The sequence below is a fragment of the Crassostrea angulata genome, chromosome 8 (assembly GCF_025612915.1).
Source record: "Crassostrea angulata isolate pt1a10 chromosome 8, ASM2561291v2, whole genome shotgun sequence".
In the NCBI taxonomy this organism is placed as follows: domain Eukaryota; kingdom Metazoa; phylum Mollusca; class Bivalvia; order Ostreida; family Ostreidae; genus Magallana; species Magallana angulata.
Window position 1 is genome coordinate 49,534,444 of NC_069118.1, and position 20,884 is coordinate 49,555,327.

General features: G+C 34.6%; 1 protein-coding gene and 1 non-coding gene across 4 annotated transcripts; one reads left to right on the forward strand and one right to left on the reverse strand.

Annotated features, from left to right (window-relative positions):
• Positions 1 to 1,454: 1,454 nt before the first annotated feature.
• Positions 1,455 to 20,041, reverse strand: LOC128159936 (WASH complex subunit 4-like). 3 transcript variants are annotated; one of them, XM_052823163.1, is made up of 35 exons: positions 19,974 to 20,041; positions 19,509 to 19,648; positions 19,136 to 19,301; positions 18,744 to 18,811; positions 18,509 to 18,591; positions 17,563 to 17,709; positions 17,196 to 17,316; positions 16,735 to 16,852; positions 16,143 to 16,270; positions 15,534 to 15,694; positions 13,297 to 13,411; positions 12,492 to 12,617; positions 11,940 to 12,047; positions 11,274 to 11,364; positions 11,033 to 11,088; positions 10,712 to 10,791; positions 10,048 to 10,153; positions 9,804 to 9,920; positions 9,547 to 9,715; positions 9,079 to 9,233; positions 8,737 to 8,811; positions 8,291 to 8,395; positions 8,092 to 8,181; positions 7,747 to 7,791; positions 6,836 to 6,944; positions 6,247 to 6,400; positions 5,574 to 5,637; positions 5,361 to 5,444; positions 5,181 to 5,277; positions 4,979 to 5,073; positions 4,558 to 4,650; positions 3,945 to 4,035; positions 3,501 to 3,569; positions 2,939 to 2,958; positions 1,909 to 1,967 (listed from the first exon to the last, which is right to left on the reverse strand). In XM_052823163.1, exons 1-34 carry the CDS (start codon positions 20,026 to 20,028, stop codon positions 2,951 to 2,953), a joined length of 3,489 nt encoding a protein of 1,162 aa, XP_052679123.1. In that variant the 5' UTR covers positions 20,029 to 20,041; the 3' UTR covers positions 1,909 to 1,967; positions 2,939 to 2,950. The 3 variants fall into 3 exon arrangements, with proteins under 3 accessions (XP_052679121.1, XP_052679122.1, XP_052679123.1); XM_052823161.1 differs by lacking the exon at positions 2,939 to 2,958 and having other exon boundaries at positions 1,455 to 1,967; XM_052823162.1 differs by lacking the exons at positions 2,939 to 2,958; positions 8,092 to 8,181 and having other exon boundaries at positions 1,455 to 1,967.
• A 100-nt stretch (positions 20,042 to 20,141) lies between these two features.
• Trnae-uuc (transfer RNA glutamic acid (anticodon UUC)) lies at positions 20,142 to 20,213 on the forward strand. Its single transcript has one exon. It is a non-coding gene; the product is annotated as a tRNA-Glu (tRNA).
• Positions 20,214 to 20,884: the final 671 nt, after the last annotated feature.

The window sequence follows — 20,884 nt, forward strand, 5'->3', positions numbered from 1 at the left end:
GAATTATTTCAATTATTAATAAACACCTAAAACACAACTTAATGCATATAAAATCCATTTTTTTCTCGAAATAAATCATCCTGATATGGCTTTTGGAGCACCCGTATCTGATATATAATAATGACATTTAAATGAAACTTATTGTTAATTTAATACTTGTAGAACAAATGCATCTGCATGCAGGATAACTTCAATTTAAATAAGTTCTCCCTACTGCAAAGTTATGATATTTCAAGAGTACGTCATCTCCAGGGTACGACCTCTCCAGCTCCCGCCAGTAGGTGGCGGTATATAGGAAACGCGAAAACGAAAGTGGAAGAGGTTTAGAAATCTGGCGACAAAAAAGCGCTGCAGCTATGCTTAGCGCTTTAAAAATTAGGCCAAAATAAACAAAAGTCGTAATTTAACAGGAAGTTGCCGTTCGATTAGTACAACAAATGAAAAGTTGTCAATGTGATAGCAAAAACCGGGTTTTCATTTATGTGAACTGTATCCATAATCCATGTCAACCTGTATCCAGTGAAATGGAGTACCCTATATGCAACATTTTGCCAAAAAATGACCAAGTTCAAAAGCTGGTATTTTTTTCCATAAATGATCGGAAATCAAAATCCTAGCAATATGAACACCTCTAATACAAGTACAACTGATTTGCATAAGAACAACTTCTTATCTTGAAAGTTATCCGTACAATGAGGGTACAATGAGGGTACCCTATATGCAATATTTTGCCAAAAAATGACTAAGTTCAAAAGCTGGTATTTTTTTCCATAAATTATCAGAAATCAAAATCCTAGCAATATGCATACCTCTGATATATGTACAATTGACCTGCAAAAGAACAACTTCCTATCTTGAGAACTGTAGGAGGATTTATCCGTACAGTGATGGTACCCTATATGCAATATTTTGCCAAAAAATGACTAAGTTCAAAAGCTGGTATTTTTTCATAAATTATCAGAAATCAAAATTCTAGCAATATGCACACCTCTGATCTATGTACAATTGACCTGCAAAAGAACAACTTCCTATCTTGAAAACTGTAGGAGGAGTTATCCGTACAATGAGGGTACCCTTTTGGCAGCCGCCCGCCCGCCCGCCATTTTCACCATTTTAATAACCGGATTTTTCCGTTGGAAAACCCGGTTAAAAATAAATCTTATCATATGATATGCCAAAACAAATAATGTTTAAAATTTCAAGCATCTCCGATGAATAGTTACTAAGATATCGTTGATAAAAATTTAGGCCGATGGTCAACGATATTAACAGTTTATTATTTTTCTGATTAATCATCATTGCACTCAAGACAGCAAATTACCGGTATATATTTTTAAATTAAACCAATTCATGCACAAAAGTATTGCTGATATTTCTTATAATATACATGTAAAGTTCATGTAGAGTTTTCTAATGCATTGCCATTTATCAGACAAAACAAAATAAATACAAGATAAGATTGCATATTTTATTTTATATTAGATACATCAATATTGTTCATAATCTCTGTTTGGCACTTATAAGCTTTCATAGCCACAAAAATAGCATCAATATAGCACAATTTCAAACTTAAAGCAAAGCCATAATGTGAATCAACAATAAATTCTAATCATGTCCAAATCAGTATTCTCATAAAAGTATACTTCACAATTTGTAATTCATTTTTCCTATAGAGTTCTTCAAAAAATATATACATGTATTGTTTATGTCCTATATCTGATTTTACAAAATTGCACATAGGTCCTTTTACTATATTGTATGTGGACACTGGGTTTTGGAGTACTGAGTCCATCCCAAAGTTGCTCACATTGGAGGAGGCGGGGGCGGAGGCGGGGGTGGAGGTGGAGGAGGAGGAGGAGGAGGAGGGGGAGGGGGAGCGCCACCTGGTGGTGGGGGTGGGGCTGGGGCCGGAGGGGGTGGGGCAGCAGGGGCCGCCGGGGCAACTGGAGGAGGTGGGGCACTGGAATCTGAAAAATAAACAAAATTATTAAATTAAGAACACTGATACAGCAGACTGATGAAACAATGCATTAATATCCAGAAATAAACTTTGGATAGTTCCACTTTATGGAACTTACATATAAATAGATTCCTTTTTTTAATTTTTAAAATAAGGTCTAACCTATTAGAACAGATTGTAACTGATTTGGTTTATAGTTAATGTAACTTTTTTTTGGTGGAGGGGGGGGGGGGGGCATTTGATTTTCCTTTTTAACATTCAAACCAAGGAAAATATAGACATAAAATAAGATAAAGAAATTCAAACTGATATAAGCTTACGAAGTAAATTGATACATGTATCTAATAGCCTATTTTATGTAAAGAGTCGATAGGTAGTATGCTCTGCATATGTAGGTAAAATCAGTATAGATAATAACAGTAGTATTACAGTATCTCTAGCATCAAAGACATACAAATAAACTAAGGAGATTTAAAACAATCTTTATAAAACATGTAAATGCAATAATCAAAGCAAGCTATAGATGTGTATTCTGTGTGAACCTAATGTGTGAATCTATGACAATGAAATACAAACTTTAAAGTGGATATTATTTTTTTAAAAAAAGAAAAAAAAGGCTCTAAACTTCAGAGATAAAGAATCATTACACCAGTGTTTGAAATAAAATGTTAGATGCAACAGTTAACAAGAAGAGGAACATTACATCCATAACAAGTTATACACATACACATGTTCATTTAGTGTTTAGCAGAAGTTATACATCACAAGCAAAGATAGAAAAGAAAAGTATCAAAACTAAATAATAATACTAAGCAAAATTAGAGTGATATATTCATATGCATGCAAGACTAAATCTCTGTTATTGTGAGGACAAATCTAATTTCTAAAGAAGGACCTCAGTTAACCTCAGTACATGCATCTACTTTAATTATAACTACATCATGTAGCATCCATACATAATGCCATGCATAGTCCTACCTTCCTATCCTTTTATGTTGCTTTATATCCAACAAAACAATACATTAGAAACATTGTCTGACACAAAGTGCATTGCTTATTGTACAAGTAATGAATAATATCGTATGAAGGTGGTATGGGACACCTCCATGTTGTGACGTATGGTTTATCGAAATAAACAATAAAATGAAGACTAGTGTAATTATATAAGTAGTTTCTTACTCAATACTGTCACCTAACAGCGTAGGGCAGTGTGTTAGAGGGTTTACTACGATTCTGTAAGTCATGAGTTCTAATCCTGCTGGGGGGTTTACTTTTTTTACCTTTCCAAATATTTTTACATTCAAGCTATTTTTAAGTTACCCGGTAAATATTGTAAAATTTTCAAATTATAATATAATTTAATCCACATTATCATACATCAAATGTCCCAAACAACCTTAATTACTGTAAAATGAAATCGAACAACTTAAAGCATTGTTAATGAGAACTTGTTCTGCATGAACACAAAAATAACTCTTGTCCTTAAATACAATTCAATTCACTTCATAACAAACAATGCCACAGTTTATTTTCTACATACCTGCTGGAGTTGTTGTAGTTTGACTGGTGGCCTGAGCAGGGTCTGAACTGGTACTCGGCTCTCCATCAGCTTATGAAAAGCCATCAAATTTTAAAGTTGAGAAGTATAGCGAATGTATGCACAAAACTTTTTCAATGATTTATGTATGCAGTTTTGGAACTGTGTGTATGTGTATAGGATTAGGCCAAATCTGCTTCAATTATCATCATCAGAATCTGGGCATTAGGCAGTAAAACGTACATAGGTAATATACTTATGAATTATGAGTAGGGTGAATTCAAATTCATTCTCCTCGTCATCAGATGTAGTATTGTAACAAAATAAGATAATTTTTTCTTAATTACTTTAAAGCAAAATTTAAGTGTTTTTCTTAAGCTTGGCACTTGGCAATAAGTGTGTTTTACTGTAATAAGAAATAATAATATGTGTAAAACAATTTGGTACCTTTTTTCTCCTCGTTCTCTTCTGCGGCAGTTTTATCAGCACGGAAGAAAATCCTGGCACTGCTGAGGGAATAGTTGAGCAGGTCATATTCCTAGAAATGAAAGTGTGTTCTTATTTCATCATCAAGATAGCATTTTTTTTCAAAATTATGATGAAATTTCGGTGGGTACCCCACATCTTGGAATCTGCATCTCAACGAATATAAAAAACATTAATCTTGATTCAATATTAATACATGTACAAGTGACCCCTTAAAATATGACCCCATAAACAACTCTGGTAATTTCAAAATAAAGATAAACGAGAGCTAATTCCTTCACACCAGGTAGCTCTTTTTTAATACAGTTCAAATAACTGCAATAACATTGCCTAACACATGCACAAACAGAAAATAAATTACATAAAGAATGAATGTGAACAAGTATTTGAAAATATAGACTCCAAGTCAATTTACTATGCCTGTGGTAACTGGGGAAATAGAAGGGAAGTAGCTACTATGCCTGTTGCAACATGGAGAAGGGAGATAATTATTAGGTCTGTTGTAACTGGAAGAAGGGAGATAACTACTATGCCCGTAGTAATTGGGAAATAGAAGGGAGATAACTGCGCCCACCTGCTGGTATTGGTCTAGCCTCTTCACTGTCAGGGTCATGGTCTGTTGGGATTTCTCATCCGCCCTGTTGGCCATAGCCTGTCTCTGCTTCTCCTAAAAAAGACAAGAAAAGTTTGAACTTGTTCTAGCTGATGGTACATGTAGTGTCATAATCTAACCATAATGTATTATACCCGGTACATGTAATTAAAAATTATATCTACTGGGATATTAAAGTATAATGTATCACTAAAATTACATTGAGTAAAAAATGAACACCATATATGAATATAGCAAAAAAATCTTACTTAAACATAAAGGAGAATATATAATGATATTTGGTAAAAAAAATTGTAAATATACAGTTTTGTAACATTCATATAGTCAAAAAACGAAAAAAATTAATAAATCCATAAAACAGAGTCATCTCCCTTTGACCAACCTTTTCTGCCCTGTATTTGTCTTTGACTGACTGGAACCAGTGAAGAGAGTCAAACTCATGATACTGGTCTAACAGCTTCAAAATGTAGGCCACTCCTACAAGTAAATATGCATTTGTTTGTAAACTAAGATATCTAATTAATATGTAAAATATAGTCTGTATATGTATACAAGGTTCTATGCATGACTGACTTTATCCTCACCCATAGCAAAGCCATCATCAGTGAAGGCTGCTCCCACTTTGTTTCGTCGGCTCATTTTCTCTTTACAGCTTATGGAATGTTCAATGTAATTTACAGTCTAAAAAGAACAAAATTTGTCATAAAGATGAACTAGCTGGTATATTTAAAAAGAGTTGTTTCCCTTGGTATTCACTCTCTTACCAGTGGAGGAAGAATTACAAAGAAGTTCCTCAGGTGCATGTTTTTGGGATTTCTGAATTCTGGGGCAAAGACATCAACCAGCATCTGTAACATAGAAATGGTTTCATACATCTTGATAAAAAGGTGTTTTCCTGAAGATACAATATGAACACAATATAACGTATATTTTATTGAGAGAGCATATGAATCAAATAGCAAATAACATTTACTAACTTTGAAATACTCTGTGCCCTCTGCAAAGTTTCTAGCCAGATTTCCAACCACATTGTCAAGGTTTCTGAAAATATGTGCAGGGTGTGCCATTACTGTTCCACAAGAATCAAGTCATCAAAATAAAACATTAAACACTGAAAGTAAATGTGTTTTTACGTGTACTTCCACATAACATTATCTATATCTAGACTGTGTACCCTTGTCTAGAAGGAGACATAAATGTAAAACACAGTGGAACAGACTTGATAGGGATTTAAAATCATGGTTGACAATTTTCGCTCAAATATTTTAAAGACGTTGTTTTTAATAATGATTGTCTTCCTTAAGATAAGATGATTAAGGGTATAGTGCTATTATTCATCCCCTATAGAGTCATGTACTAGATCTAAAACACACTTATATACTCATGCAGAGATGGAACACAACACACACTTACTGTTAAAGGGGTTATTTATGCTGGGTGTCAGGTACACAATTTCTATAGTTTAACAATATATGTGGGTATTAAATACACAGATGCATGATTTACCACACTTAAGTTTTCATTTTTTTACCATATGCACAGGGGTATTTTAAGCAGTTTTAAGCATGCCACGTAACTAGTGTAAATTTCCCCTACATGAAAATAACCACTTTTACTCATACACATAAATAGAGAGTACACTACACTCACTTGGCGGCAGCCTGACATTCTGAGGACAAGTTCTCCTCTTTACACAGCTCCTCGAAGCTCACAATGTCCTCAATGTCGGGAATGAACCGGATAGCATTGCTACAACAGTGGAGACCTCCAGACCGGATCATACGGATGTATCCCATTGCATTCCCTGAAATAAAGCATGATTGAAAACAATACACACACTATTAAAAATATTCCCAATGTATTTCAAATTATCATAAAAGTCATATTGGGTTCCTTTCATACTGAGATTTGTCAGAAATATTCAAATCCAAATTTTACTTGATGATCTGATTATTGAAATGTTTATAAAATAATATACTTGAAAGGCTTTATATTAACATCATTTTCTGTCAAGATTTATTTGACATTACATCAAAACACATATTACCAAGTATATATACCTGAAACCTCTATGTTGAGATTACTGTACACTGTCTTCTTACCTATCTATTTCTCATATATCTCTGGAGAAAATTTGATCCAGATAAATTCTTAGATACATCTTACAACAGTTCCTGATCCAGATTACACTTCTTCAGTATACTATGACATTTTAGAACCAATCCAGGTGATTCCTTACCTATCTGTGAGATGAGAGTCCGGAACTGATCCAGATAACTATCTCCATCTGGAGTGAGACCCAGGTTCTTGATGTTTTTGTTGAATTTGTCTGCTCTTTCCACAGGATACTGAAAAGGAAAAGATAAAGTTTTTTGTTAACATGAATTTCAATTGTTTGCAGGTATTATCATCTGACTTGAAATGTTTAGATTCTACTTTTAATTACATTGCATGACATTGTAACTTGGTCCTTAGTTACCATCACTTATTCTAAGACTCCATAACAGAAACAAGAGAAGTTTGTAAAACACTTATGCCCCCCTCCCTTGGAAACATCCACAAAGGCAATAAATGTAAACTGCAAATAACTGGAATTTTTTTAAGTCCAAGGGGTACAACTCTGTCGAAAATTGCTCTATCATACCCAATATCGAACTTGACCTAGATATTATCATAATAAACCTGTACACCAAATTTCATTTCAATATGTTCATCCTTTGCGAAGAAAATGAGTGGAAACTGCAAATAACTGGAATTTTTCTTTGTCCAAGGGCCATAACTCTGTCGAAAATTGCTCTATCATACCTAATATCAAACTTGACCTAGATAATATAATGATAAACCTGTATACCACATTTCATTCCAATATGTTCATCCTCTGCGAAGAAAATGAGCGGAAACTGCAAATAACTGGAATTTTTCTATGTCCAAGGGCCATAACTCTGTCGAAAATTGCTCGATCATACCCAATATCGAACTTGACCTAGATATTACTATGATAAACCTGTATACCAAATTTCATTTCAATATGTTCATCCTCTGCGAAGAAAATGAGCGGAAACTGTTAGTGGACCGACCGACCGACAGACAGCAGCAAAGCAATATGCCAATATAAGGGGGGCATAAATATCCCACAATAAGCAAACCTACCTTTTGATCAGTCTGCATATGATTTTCTCTGAAGAATTTCCAATCCTGAAGAAAAGATGAAACAATTTGAAAATGAATTTCGTTTTCTAGGAATTCAGCTATGCTGTAGTGAATCAATATTATATAAATATACCTAGTAGACATATAAATCAAAGTACAATTAAAGGTGTTTTATAATTGGAACCTTTTGTCTATTAAAACAAATGTGACAAAATCTACAAAAATTGATATCAAGAAATATCAATAAAAACATAGAATACAATTACGGTACTTCAGTCAAAAAAATTTGTAAAACAAATGTCATAAAACACATTATACAGAATGCAAGAAAAATTCAAAACTTGCCTTGATTAACTTGGACTTGATATGTTCATCATAGAGAAACTGTGAGAAAATATAGAACTTCTTCCGCAGAAATTGGTAAGTGAAATTCACCTGCAATTTAGGATAAAGGCAATGACTTATAATCTAGCAGGTGTCAGTTAGATGAGAAATAAACACAGATAAATGACCTCCACGTCTGGTTGTAATACGGCGAGCCTACCGTGGTGTTCATGATGCCCGTGCCGTGAGTCCGGATGGAGTTGGCGATGTGTCGGATGTTGATTGTGTTGAGGTGCTTGTTGTTGCTGGATCGTTCCACAAAAATCTGAAATGTAATGTAAAGACGTTATCAAATGTAATTATGGTCGAAATATTGATAGATACACAATGTATTACCCAAAATCCGACAAATATTGGAACATACTAGAAACAGAATGAATTATCCGTTTTTGACAACATTTGCACATGATGACAGTTGGATAAGGATGTATTTCAAAAATGTTGGATTTCAAAAATACCAGTCACATTATACAACTGTTGGATGAAACAGTACAGTTGTTGGATTACAGAGTTGTCAAATTAGAAAGTTTTTGGATTAAGATGTTGTTGGATTACAGAGATGTTGGATTGCAGAGTTGTCGGATTAGAAAAATCCAGTAGATTTACCTGGTTGTTTAGATTGTACATGTATCTGGAGACAAACACGTGGATGTTCCTCATAATCTCCAAAACATCAAGGCCCTGACAGAGAAAATTGTGGATCATGCATTATTTCTTAGCAATTCTTTATCTGCTAAAAACTTCATTAGAAAAATTTCTTGTGAATTTTAAACTGCATGAATTTCATGTAAAAAATAAAATGGGTATCAAGTGATGTACAATTGGTCCAAGTAATAACTTCTAAATGGAGCCAAAACAACAGCATTTTTTTCAATTTGATATTCAACCTAATGTAAACAAGCATGCACCTGTTCTAGTGTCGACTAGGTAGATGTGACTAGTTCTTACCTGTTCAAGTGTCTGACTAGGTAGGTGGGACTCGAGTAGACTCAGACAGTACTTCTGTTGTGCCATGTTCTTCATCTCGCCGTACGTCTTCCAGTCGTGTAGAGCCACAGTGGTCAGGTTGTAGAACGTCTTGTTCAGGTAATGCTCCACGTAGGCTTCAAACAAAAGGCATACCAACATCAAAATCTCTTATGTTGTTTGAATAATAATAACATTGAAAAATCCATCCAACAAAAGTGTTATAAAAGATAGTAAAAATCCATTTTACACTCATTACCTTTGAATTTTACACTTTAAGTAAGTTCCTTTTCTTTCTTAATTAAATTTCAATCAATATAAACAAATTTCAATTATGTTTTTTTAACAATTAACTTTTAGAATGACAATTGAATTCCTCCTATTTATGGACAGGGCTAAAAAGGTGGTCAGAAATTTTCACCAATCAAAAATACTTTGATATGTATTTACCTTTGATGTTGATCAGTCTGTCGAACAATCTGATTGGTCGAACTCTAAGCAGGTGGGAGAGATCCCTCATGCCCACCTTGAACGGATTCCTGTCGTCGAGCTGGAGGTGAGTGTGGATCTGTAGTCGGAGGTCCGTCTCAATGGCCTGACACAGGGGACTCAACAGGTTCTGAATAAAAAAAGAGTCAAATGAATTACTGTTAGGAAAAATGAATTACTGCGTGGATGAAAATGCAGCAAAAAACTTCCTAGCATACCTCTTTGAAGTAGCCATATATTTCTCTGTCATATGCGTCAGTCAATTCTTTGGGTGTCGCCATGTGACGCACAGCGGCCATTCTTGGAACACAGTCCCTAAGAGCTCCAAACATGTACTGTAACACAACAATATACTACATGTAATAGGTACTCTATTTCACAAAATTAATACAGTCTAGTTTTAATCTATTTATAGATAATCTATTTCTAGTTCCTTATTATAAATATATAATTTAAACTTACGTGTATCCTGTGGGGGTCAGTGACATTCTCAAACATGTCGGTCAGGTAGTTGGGGAGGATCACTCGGTGCCAGTAGAAGAAGGAGCAGTCACAGGCCTGGCGCACCCTGGGGGTAAGAAAACAACACAATGAATCTCAAGTTATATGATGGTCCAATCTGATTAGTGTCCACAATTAGGCTCAAACCCTGGACCCATCAGTTTAAAAACCAACTCCCTACCAACTCGGCAAAAAAATTAACCCACTAGCTAGTTCTACATGGAGTGTGGCAGTACTGAGCCTATTCTACACTTTTTTAATAGGTCAAAGATCTCATTTTCATAATGTATTGTGTTCTTGCATTTAATTGGTGATGCATCAATTTGAAAGCATGACTAGTAAATGAGAATGACTAGTAAAACATACACTGTGCATTTTAACACCATAAAACATGATACTGGGTACTGGATAGTTTATGCACTTTTAAATTGATATCTAGTACATGTAATACATGAAGTATTTATATTATTTCAAAGATTTTATCATAGCGTACAAAATAAAAGAATTGTACAGTACTGTATGATTATTCACACAATCATAGGGAAGATTTTTTTCCTGTCAACTAATGCATCAGATACACGTTACTACATTTATTATATCTAAAATAATACATATGATCCCTTACTTCTCCCGGAGATCACAGATGACCTCCATCTTCTTCATTGTCGCTGCCAGGTTCTGTAGCTCGTCATCTTTGAAGGTTTTCTACAAAACGACAATATTTTGATAAAGGGGTATAATTTATACGTAACTGTATTCAGTTACTGGTACTGCATGTACAAATATTATGCTTTCAGGTATAAACCTCTCATCTCAAACTTCAAGTAAGGATTGGTAAATAAATTTATATGGTAAGGGATTTTCAAGCTGGATTATTCTACCAATTGGAAAGTCTATATCATTAAAATATGAGTGCATTAAAGCATAGATCTGATGCTTTCCTTACCATTTTGGTACCCAGTGCTAGAGCCAACTGTGTTATCAGAAATCTCTCCTTGGTACCTGCAGCAAATGCATTTGAATGTTAACAATACATCCTTTATTAAGACACAAATGGCATACTAATAATTTGAAACATATCTAGAATTTGACCTCGGCTTCTTAAAACACCACAGTCTGCTTTCACTTATATATCTATTTACTTTCACAACACCATTTCATTAATAAAGAAACTACGATTTGTGTACCTGGTCCATTGAGGGCAGTTTCAGCGAGGACAAGGGCAGACAACACATCCAGCCTCCTCTCACTGTAGCGCTTGTCTGACGTGATTCTTTTCTATAAATCATCACTCATAATTTACTGTATTAGTCTTAGTATTTTGTCCGACATGATTCTTTTCTATAAATCATCACTCATAATTTACTGTATTAGTAATAGATACTCTATACACAGGGTTATTTTTGCCCCATGTTATTTTCGCCCCTCTTCACCTGCAAAGGATTTTTCCCTGTCTTGAATTCGCCCAGACATAGGTTTGTTTAAAGAGAGATAATTTAAGACCTTGGAATTTTCGCAGTCTTTAATTCGCCCACTGACAACAAGGGAGAAAGGGGCGAAAATAAAACAGGGGTGAATATTTCCCTGTATACAGCAGTCATCAATATTTTCAAACTACTTGTACATATAAAATAAATAATCTGAATTTGTTGTACAAACAAGAAGTCATGAATAATTTTAAATATCATAAACAATGGTTTGACTGACATAATACATTGTAGATGTGTATATTTCAAATACAGATACATAATTATATCATAATTAAAAGAGTGTTCAATAATACCTTGGCTAAGACAAATTGACACATTGTTAAATTTGATAAGACCCTATGTAAAGGATTTGAATAAAAGTACCTTGGCTACAGCGATGCTGTTCAGACAGATAAAGCTGAGGTGTTGTGTGATGTGGTTGACAGACTCCGCGATCAACATGGTCCTCCTGTGGAACGTGTGCTCTATGGCCTGCAGTGTAAAGATTAGAATTAGCCAGTCATTTACAGTTGGACTTCCATTTCTCAAACACTGATATCTCGAATAAAATGGATATGTCGAACTGAGTTGTAAATCCCAACCACTTAGTTTTTAAGAATTCTAAATTTACCATCGATATCTCAAATAGTCTGATATCTCGAAGTTTTTAAAACAGTCACATCTAGTTTGAGATAACAGAGTTTGACTGTATTCATATTTTTTTATGATTCACTTTGTGGTTCATAAAGCATAAATTGTCCACAACGTGCTCATAAATGTTTAAAATTTAAGCCAGGAAGCTTACAAATTCTTTCTAAAAAAAAAAATAAATTGGACTTTATATGAAGCACAGTTCATGAATGAATTTCATGATGGTCAAATAAAAGTTTGAATATGTTTATCAACATAACAATGAAGCACAGAATATAACAGTACCTTGAGGAGCTCGATGAGGCGACACAGGGAGAGTAGGCAGGACTTGGTCATTGGTTTAGACATGGCGACATGGAGGTTCATGGTGGTCCTCACCAGGTGGCTGATGTTGTAAGCGTGTAGAACTCCCTGAAAAATATAAACAAATTGAATATACTGTTAGAGACTGTATCACTGTGTAAAATCTCTACTCATCCCAAGATGAATACTATGGAATCATTAAAATTTGTGCTGGCTCAATTTTTGTGGTATTCGTGGATAGCCCACTTCCATGAATTTACATCCTCCACAAAAACATACTTTGAAAGAGTACGTTTTCTTACTGAAACTGAAAACTGACACATCCACAAAATTACATCCCCATAAAGAGGCAAAATCCCCACAATCCATGAAAAATCGGCTCCCATGAATTTAACGGATTCCACATTATTTAGTCAGGAGCTTATCAAAATAATTATTGAAAAATAATTGATATGGACAGCTTCATGAATACAGACATTTGAAGATGCCAGTAACATCGGTAATATACAGAGAATTATAAGGATTTGAAGAGTCATCATGTATTTATGCTGTGAACACAACACCAAATTGGCAAATTAAAATGCTTCTTTTATCAACTGTAACCTGTGATTCGACCTGTTTCATTGTTCAATCAAATAGTGTTGTCAATCAATGCATCGCTTTATCGCTTCAAACCAGATTTGCAATAATTCCTTTGATTTCAGTCTCAAATAAAGTTGTCCCCATTTGGTGGGGTTTTTTTTTATTATACCTACCTGTAAGGAGGATTTTTTAGATTTTTACTCACCTGTATGAATAGCACACATCTGTTGTTGAGGTCCTCCATTAAGTTTGCTTTGGTCATGGCTGACTCCATTTCTACCATCCATGCCATTACAGTCGTGTGGAAATTCTGGACATCTCTGTCCAAAAATAGTTATCAAATATTTGAAATTTTATATACAGTAGTAGGAAAGCTTTTAGGAAAATTGAAAATAAATTATATATTATCATTTATTGGCTAATACATGTTTTTAAAAGGCTGTGAGAGGGCTAAAACCACATAGTATTTGTTATATAATACTTTATACAGAGAAAGTCAGTCATATTACATGGGTAAATTGATATCAACATTTTAAATCTTAAAAGTACATCTATTACATGAATAATCTGGGGGGTTTTTATCATAGTTACCAGAGCTGGTAATCAAAATTCCATTAAAATGGAATTTGGAACATTTGTAGCATTTAAATGTGCACTTCAATATATAATTTTATTAATAAGTACTTAGTAATGCAAATTATGAATATTAATTCATAGTCTATTGGTTAATGAGCTTATCACTGTAAAGATTTATTTTTAAAATATCAATTTTATTTTTTTCAAGAACACAGAATATTTGAAAACTCAAACCAAACAGTGAAACAAGAGCACAACATACAACCCACAAAATGCAGAGAGAATGACCCGCAGCCAACAAAGTTACAGGATCTCCATAATCAGAGATCACATGGTATACCGTGGAATCATCATTGTTCGTGGGAGACCAATGTCCTTGGCTTTCGTGGGTAACCCTTGCCCACGAATTTACATGCCCATAAACCTATACACAATCATTTGTTTAATATTTTATTGAAATTATCCTGATAACACTATCAACGAAATTAAGTCCCCACGAACCAAGAAAATTTTGGCTCACCCACGAATATTGACCCCCAAGAATAATAATAATTCCCCAGTACTACATTGTGGTAATATACTGCAGCTCTATAAGCCTAAATATCACTAGACTATATATACTGTATACAGGGTTATTTTCGCCCTGAGTTATTTTTGCCCTTGTACACTTGCAAACAGTTTCATCCAATCTTGAATAGGCCCAGACAGAGTTGTGTTTAGAGAGATAATTTGAGAAGTTGAAATTTGCCCAATCTTAAATTCGCCCTCTGACAAAGAGGGCAATTAAATTCGCCCTCTGACAAAGAGGGCAAAAAGGGCAAAAAAACGACGGGGCAATTATTTTCCTCTATACAGTACTCTATGCTGCAGCACTACAAGTCTATAGATTAGACAATTACAGGTACATTTCAGATAGCCAACTATGCAGATCATACAAATCTCTAGATTTATTAGGTGTCACTAAAAATGTCTAACGATTAGACAGATAAAAAATGGTCAGCGGTTTAGATTTAATGCTTAGACAAATGACATAAAATCTTTATATTTGATAGATTTCTCTTTATGCCCAAAAACTGGTCAGATTAAAAAGTCAAAATGATATATCATTCTACAGATTAGACAGACTACATACAAATCTATAGTTTTTGATAGACAGCTAGTCATCTCTACAGATCTTTAGATTGATTGGATAGACAATACATCAAATCTATAGACTAGATAGACAAGAACATGTAGATTAGTTAGTCAACACTAGAATATATAGATTAGATAGTCAACACTCATACAAAGAAACTAAACAGTTGATACCCACCTTGACCTAAGGAGGCAATTCAGATAAAAAAAAAAATAAGTTTCAGCAAAAAAAATGATATAGGACATCAGCAGAACAACACATTTTGTTATGGAAACATAAAAGCAAACATATACTTATCAATAAAAGAAAACATAATTGTATATTCTAAGCTTTATCTCAACTTTGACTGGACAGTCACTGCATATAATATGAGGGTTAGGGGCCGCCTCGCTGTGCCATTTATTAAGAAGACTAGTATTACATATGCATTAAATTTTATTAATAAGTTTTTTTTTTTCACTGATATAAGGATTTTTATCTTCAACACTAATTAGTTCTAGCAGAAAAATAAAGCTCAAAAGTTTTGACCCAAGCTTTTTCTCTCCTCTCACTATTTCTTTCTCTAACTCTGTCGCTTGTCTCTCTTCCCTCTCTCAATAGCTATGCATTCCCTCTAATCTGGCCTCTAGCAACTTATTTTGTTCTCTCTCTCTCTACCTTTCTCTCTCTCTTTCCTTCTCTCTTTCTCTACGCCCCAACCCCACCCCCATTTCTCTCTCTCATACACTCACTTCGTCAGCAACTGCTGCCGCTGGGCCAGCCATGATGTTCTGGTAGAGGTCACCGAGTCCTTGGCTTTTCTGTCAAGAAGCTTGTCCACCTGGGGCATCTTACTCAGCAGGAACTCCGTGGGAAACCACACGATGTTTCCGATTAGGTGGACAGCCGGAATCTATAAGGTTCATGTGATTATGTAACAACAGTCAATTACAAACTTTCAAAAAGATAGCAGCAATTCCGAGAACTACTCTTGACAGATATTTCTTTTTATCAACTGAAAAAAAACTAAACTTCATCTACAATTGCAAGCTCCTTGGGTTTTTTTTTTAATTTTCTCTTGAGCAAGTTTAAGAGCTCTTGTACAAAACATGTCTTTTATTTGGGATTGCTATTACAATCAAAAGTGTGACCCAATATGTTTTTAAGATTTGGTACATAGTGAAAATCTAGATGGTCAAGATATCAGATGAGTATAGTGTAATTTTTCCTGACCATGTGCGTTAAAATTAAAACATTTTTGCAATATGCAATAATGTTAATTCTACAAAACACAAGTACCTTTCCTTAGGCTTTATATTTCTATAAAGTAAGACAAGATAAACATATTTTGTATACTGTACTTTTTTATGCATATCCCAGGCACTTTTGAAGACCTTCTTGTCAATGACCCTGAAGATCTGGAAGTGAAGGATGTAGAGTCCACACAGGCCCACAAACTTGTACCGCTGGTCCATCTCGTTGGGCTCACCTGTAAAATAACAGATGCTCTGGTATTACTCAGCTTGTCAGAATTTGAATTACATGTACTGTATATCCGGGTTTTTTTTCGCTTGTCACAAAATTTGCGGAAATGGGGAAATTCTGTTACATTTTTAATTTGCGTCAGTCATTTTTTGCAATTTAAAAATGATACAGGATATAATTCTTTGCATATTCAATTATATGCGATTTAAAAAAGATTGTGAAAAAAGTGAAAATTAGATCATCGTGAAAATTACCAGACAATACATACAGTATAAACCCTATTATCCTCTTTCAGGAAAAAGACAGTGAAAAGTGCTAGCTTTTTGGACCACCAAATAAACCCAGAGTACTGAACTAATTACTGAGCAGGTTACTGACCTAGTGACCATTACCCCAGAGCCAGATTCTACTGTGTCACAAATGCAAGACTTTAGACAATTTCATTCACTGTGTAACAGAATGTCCTACCGATTCGAGCCTCCAACTCCATAAGGTACTCCTTGACGCTTACAGCAAACTCCTCGGCAAGATTAGGGTTTTTGGACACGTACACAGTGGGGGTGTCAAACGGTTGTTCCACACAGTCCTGTTAAAACCCAAGTAAGATAATTATCAGTACTGTGGAATCATTCATTTAGTTTATGTGGAGTCTCAATTCATAAAATCATATTTTCTTATGTTGGTAAAAGAGAATACACGATATTATGTCCCCACAAACTTGTAAGAATTAATCAATCCATGAAAATTGGCCCCCAAGAATTTAAATGATTCCAAATTAATTAGAGTCAAAATTACATACAATGTATGTTAGTTTAGCTCTTTGATTTATAAAACTCGGACAACTGAAGTATTTCTGTTCAATTTATAATACAAATCACTCACAGAAATCTTTTAGGTCATTACAGATATTCCAAATAACAGCCATTTACCTGAAAAATTCTGCCATCTAACAACTGTCCCTCCAACTTCATAATCAACTTCTCGAAAGGACGAATCTTCTCGGCTGCGATTCCAAACTTTCCTGGATCATGGTGCACCGACTTCAACATCCTACAAACATTATGGTAGACATTATTTAACCAATTCTGATCACCAAATTTTTCTTGACTCTTCTCATTTTTTTCTCTCACTCTTCTCAAGCTATCTTCTCTCTTCTCTGTCTCTCTCTCTCTCTCTGCCTCTCTCTCTCTCTTAGTCCATGATTTTTCTGTCTACAACTCTAGTTGTCCTCTTTTCTCTCTCTCCACTTTCTCTCGTTCCAAGTCATTGATTTTTATGACTGTTTTTGTTACCTACCTTTTGTACAGAATCCAGTGGTCTTTGAGTGTCCCCTGGTTTTCAATGATTTCATCCAAGGTAATCAGCACCCCCAGTAGATCCCCCAAATGTTCATAGACCACCTGAAAGTGGACATCACTCACATCCAACAGCTTGGGACCGTTTCTACAAAATAAATCAATTGATGTGAAACAAGTATTACATGAATCCAATTCTATCAACTAATGGCTAATCCACGACTTATTTGCGGCATTTTATTTTCACTAGCTACAGTCACTGTATTAATTCTATTCATTTTCCTTTCCAAACAGAATGTATTAATTGGTTCATGAAGATAAATATACATAAACAGAGGTTATGCTTAAGACTCAATGCAGCTATACCACTGAATAACTTCAACTATAGAATACTGACTACTAACTTCTGACTTACCCGACTGTTGACTACTGACTTACATGTACCATACTTTAATATTGACTTGCCTGACTAATTTAATGCTGACTTTACTGACTACTCAATACATGACTACTGACTTACCGGACTACTGAAAACTTTACTACTGACTTAACTGACTACTGTCTTATCTGACAACTTGATTATTGAATACCTGACTACTGACTACCTGACTACTGACTTACCTGACCACTGACTTACCTGAAGACTGACTACCTGACTACTGACTTACCTGACTTCTGACTTACCTGAAGACTGACTTACTTCACTATTGAATACCTGACTACTGACTTACCTGAAGACTGACTTACTTGACTTCTAAATACCTGACTACTGCCTTACCTGAAGACTGACTTACTTGACTTCTAACTACCTAACTACTGACTTACCTGAAGACTGACTTACTTCACTATTGAATACCTGACTACTGACTTACCTGAAGACTGACTTACTTGACTTCTAACTACCTGACTTACCTGACTACTGATGGACTACATGACTACTGATTTACCTGACAACAGAGAACAGACAGGCAAACTGTTGGATGACATTCTTCACCACTTCATTAGTTCTGTTCACAAAGCAGGACAGCTCCTATACAAAACAAAAAAAGGATTTCAATTGTTTGATATATCACAGCAGGTAAACACCCATATAATTTGTGACAATCAGCTACAAAGATTAGATGAGATCCATTACTGGACTGAATCAAGGTAAACCTCTCTTTAATTAAATTGAATAGTTACCTGAATCAAAGGCATCATGCGACCTATCTGCACTTGCGCTTCTCCCTCAGCTAAACCTTTCTCTGGTTCTGTTGAAATTGGTTTCAGAAAATATTCAGAAATTATGGATTGCTGAATTTTTAAAAAATAGCTTTCAAACAAAATTAGATCTTTATTTTAATGGATTTTATAACAAGTAAACTGTAGCCCCTTATTGAAGGATATATAAATTAGCAACCTTCCTTATGCATACCCTATAATGAAGGATTTATAAACCTTCACTCTTATTCAAGACCTACACATAATAGTCAATCCTTTTTATTCATAAACACTCCTAGCCTAAAAGAAAAGACAATTAATATCAGCTATTCCTCTTCTAAGTCTTCCTGAAGTCCCACGATTCAGTAACTCACCTCCTTCTCCGTAGAAGATGAGAGCGTTGAAGAATTTGCTCTCCGCCTCGTGTCGGAGGGCCTTCATTTCTGAGCACAGAGACGCCAGCACTGTGATGATCTTGTTGAAGATTTTGTTGTCTGTCTTGATCAGCTGAAGCAGACTGGTCTGTTCATAGGGCAGGAGCTGAAAAAATAGTAAACACTCATGTAATGAATTGACTTTTTGGCCATTATGGTAGTTTTTTTTGGGGGGGGGGGGGGGTTAAGGTGGATTATCACGTCATGACAAGAAGAAATAGGAACAGTTCATCCACCCATTTGATTTTAATTATGGGAAGATTTTTGGATACAACTATTTGATGACTGAAGTATATCAATAATCTTAAATAACCTGAAGTGCAATAGGGTCCAGTGTGAAGTCCCAGGAATCCCCTATAGAGTCGTCCAGGGCATCCTCGATCTCTCTCAGCTGTGTGGCGTAATCCTCCATAAACATCCCATACTTCTTGAGTTGAAGCTCACCCACAATTTCTGTCAACAGAAATGTTATTTTAATGGTATACACTGGTAATAAAAAAGTACCATGCTTGTTTACTAAATTCAAGAGAGCATTTTTTCCCTTTTTTATTTTTCGTTTAAGGGAAGGGGGGGGGGGGGGGGGGGGGTAAATATGGTCTGATGTAATCTAAAAATATCAAACAATACATGATACAACGGTACAAGGAAAGTGGGAGGATGCACTGCACCAAGCAATGCTAAGAAGTTCGAGTAACGCTAAGGCAAAATTATGTTGCAAATACGTTAGCGTTAATGCACATTTATAAAATTTCTTATTTCTCGGAAATATATTTCTTACTTGTCGAACCATCGTCGAATTTATCAAACTCCCAATTCCCATCGGTCACCGCCATGTTGGTGTGTGTATTGTACACATCACATGATCAATCTATAAATAACCTAGCATAACCTTTTAATTATTTCATTTATTTCTACTGTAGATAGTATAACGTGTCTTATATAACGATCCGATGTGGTCTAGTGGTTAGGATTCCTGGTTTTCACCCAGGCGGCCCGGGTTCGATTCCCGGCATCGGAACGACATTTTTTGTCTTCATTTTTGGATGGCACATACTATAGGACTTACTCTTCGTCCATGCATCAATTTCAAAACATTTCCCTTCTTTCCTTTCTATAATTTCATTATTTCCATGATTCAAAATTGTTCAAAAGAATACTGAACTCTCTTCAAAATTTGAGTAAAATCTTTATTAACTTGATGAATTCATTTCTTAAATCACCTGAACATGTGTACGTTTTCATTTTTTTTTTCTGTTGAACTTTATCTTTGTGATATTGTTTTAGACTTTTTAAAATATGTGCTACAACTACGTTACTTTTACAATGTTATGATAAAAAAAAATCTGTTGTAATTTTTTAAGGTTAACAATAAATTGACTGGGACTATTTTTTGAAACATTTAATTTTAAATAAATAAATAAGGATACAATTTAAAACAGTTTTATATTTTGGTTGTAGTGATAGTTCTGTTTATTCATTATTCAAATTATTTTTTAATCACTATGATATATTTCTTATCTTATGAATTTATTGAGAAAGAAAAATAACATTCTGTGTGAATATATATGTAATGCTTAAACAAGCAATGAAGGAATGTATAAAACTATTTAACTTTACAAATGCAAAACATCTAAAAAATAATTACAATTATTATTTTTTGTTTAAAAACAATGTACAGTTGTCTATTCA

Coding starts and splice junctions, on each gene's coding strand:
- LOC128159936 (XM_052823161.1), bottom strand. CDS start 20,028: ATGGCGGTGACCGATGGGAATTGGGAGTTTGATAAATTCGACGATGGT. Junction 16,853..17,195: donor TAGATGGCAGAATTTTTCAG/GTAAATGGCTGT, acceptor GGGTTTTAACAG/GACTGTGTGGAACAACCGTT. Junction 1,968..3,500: donor AACTACAACAACTCCAGCAG/GTATGTAGAAAA, acceptor TTTATTTTTCAG/ATTCCAGTGCCCCACCTCCT.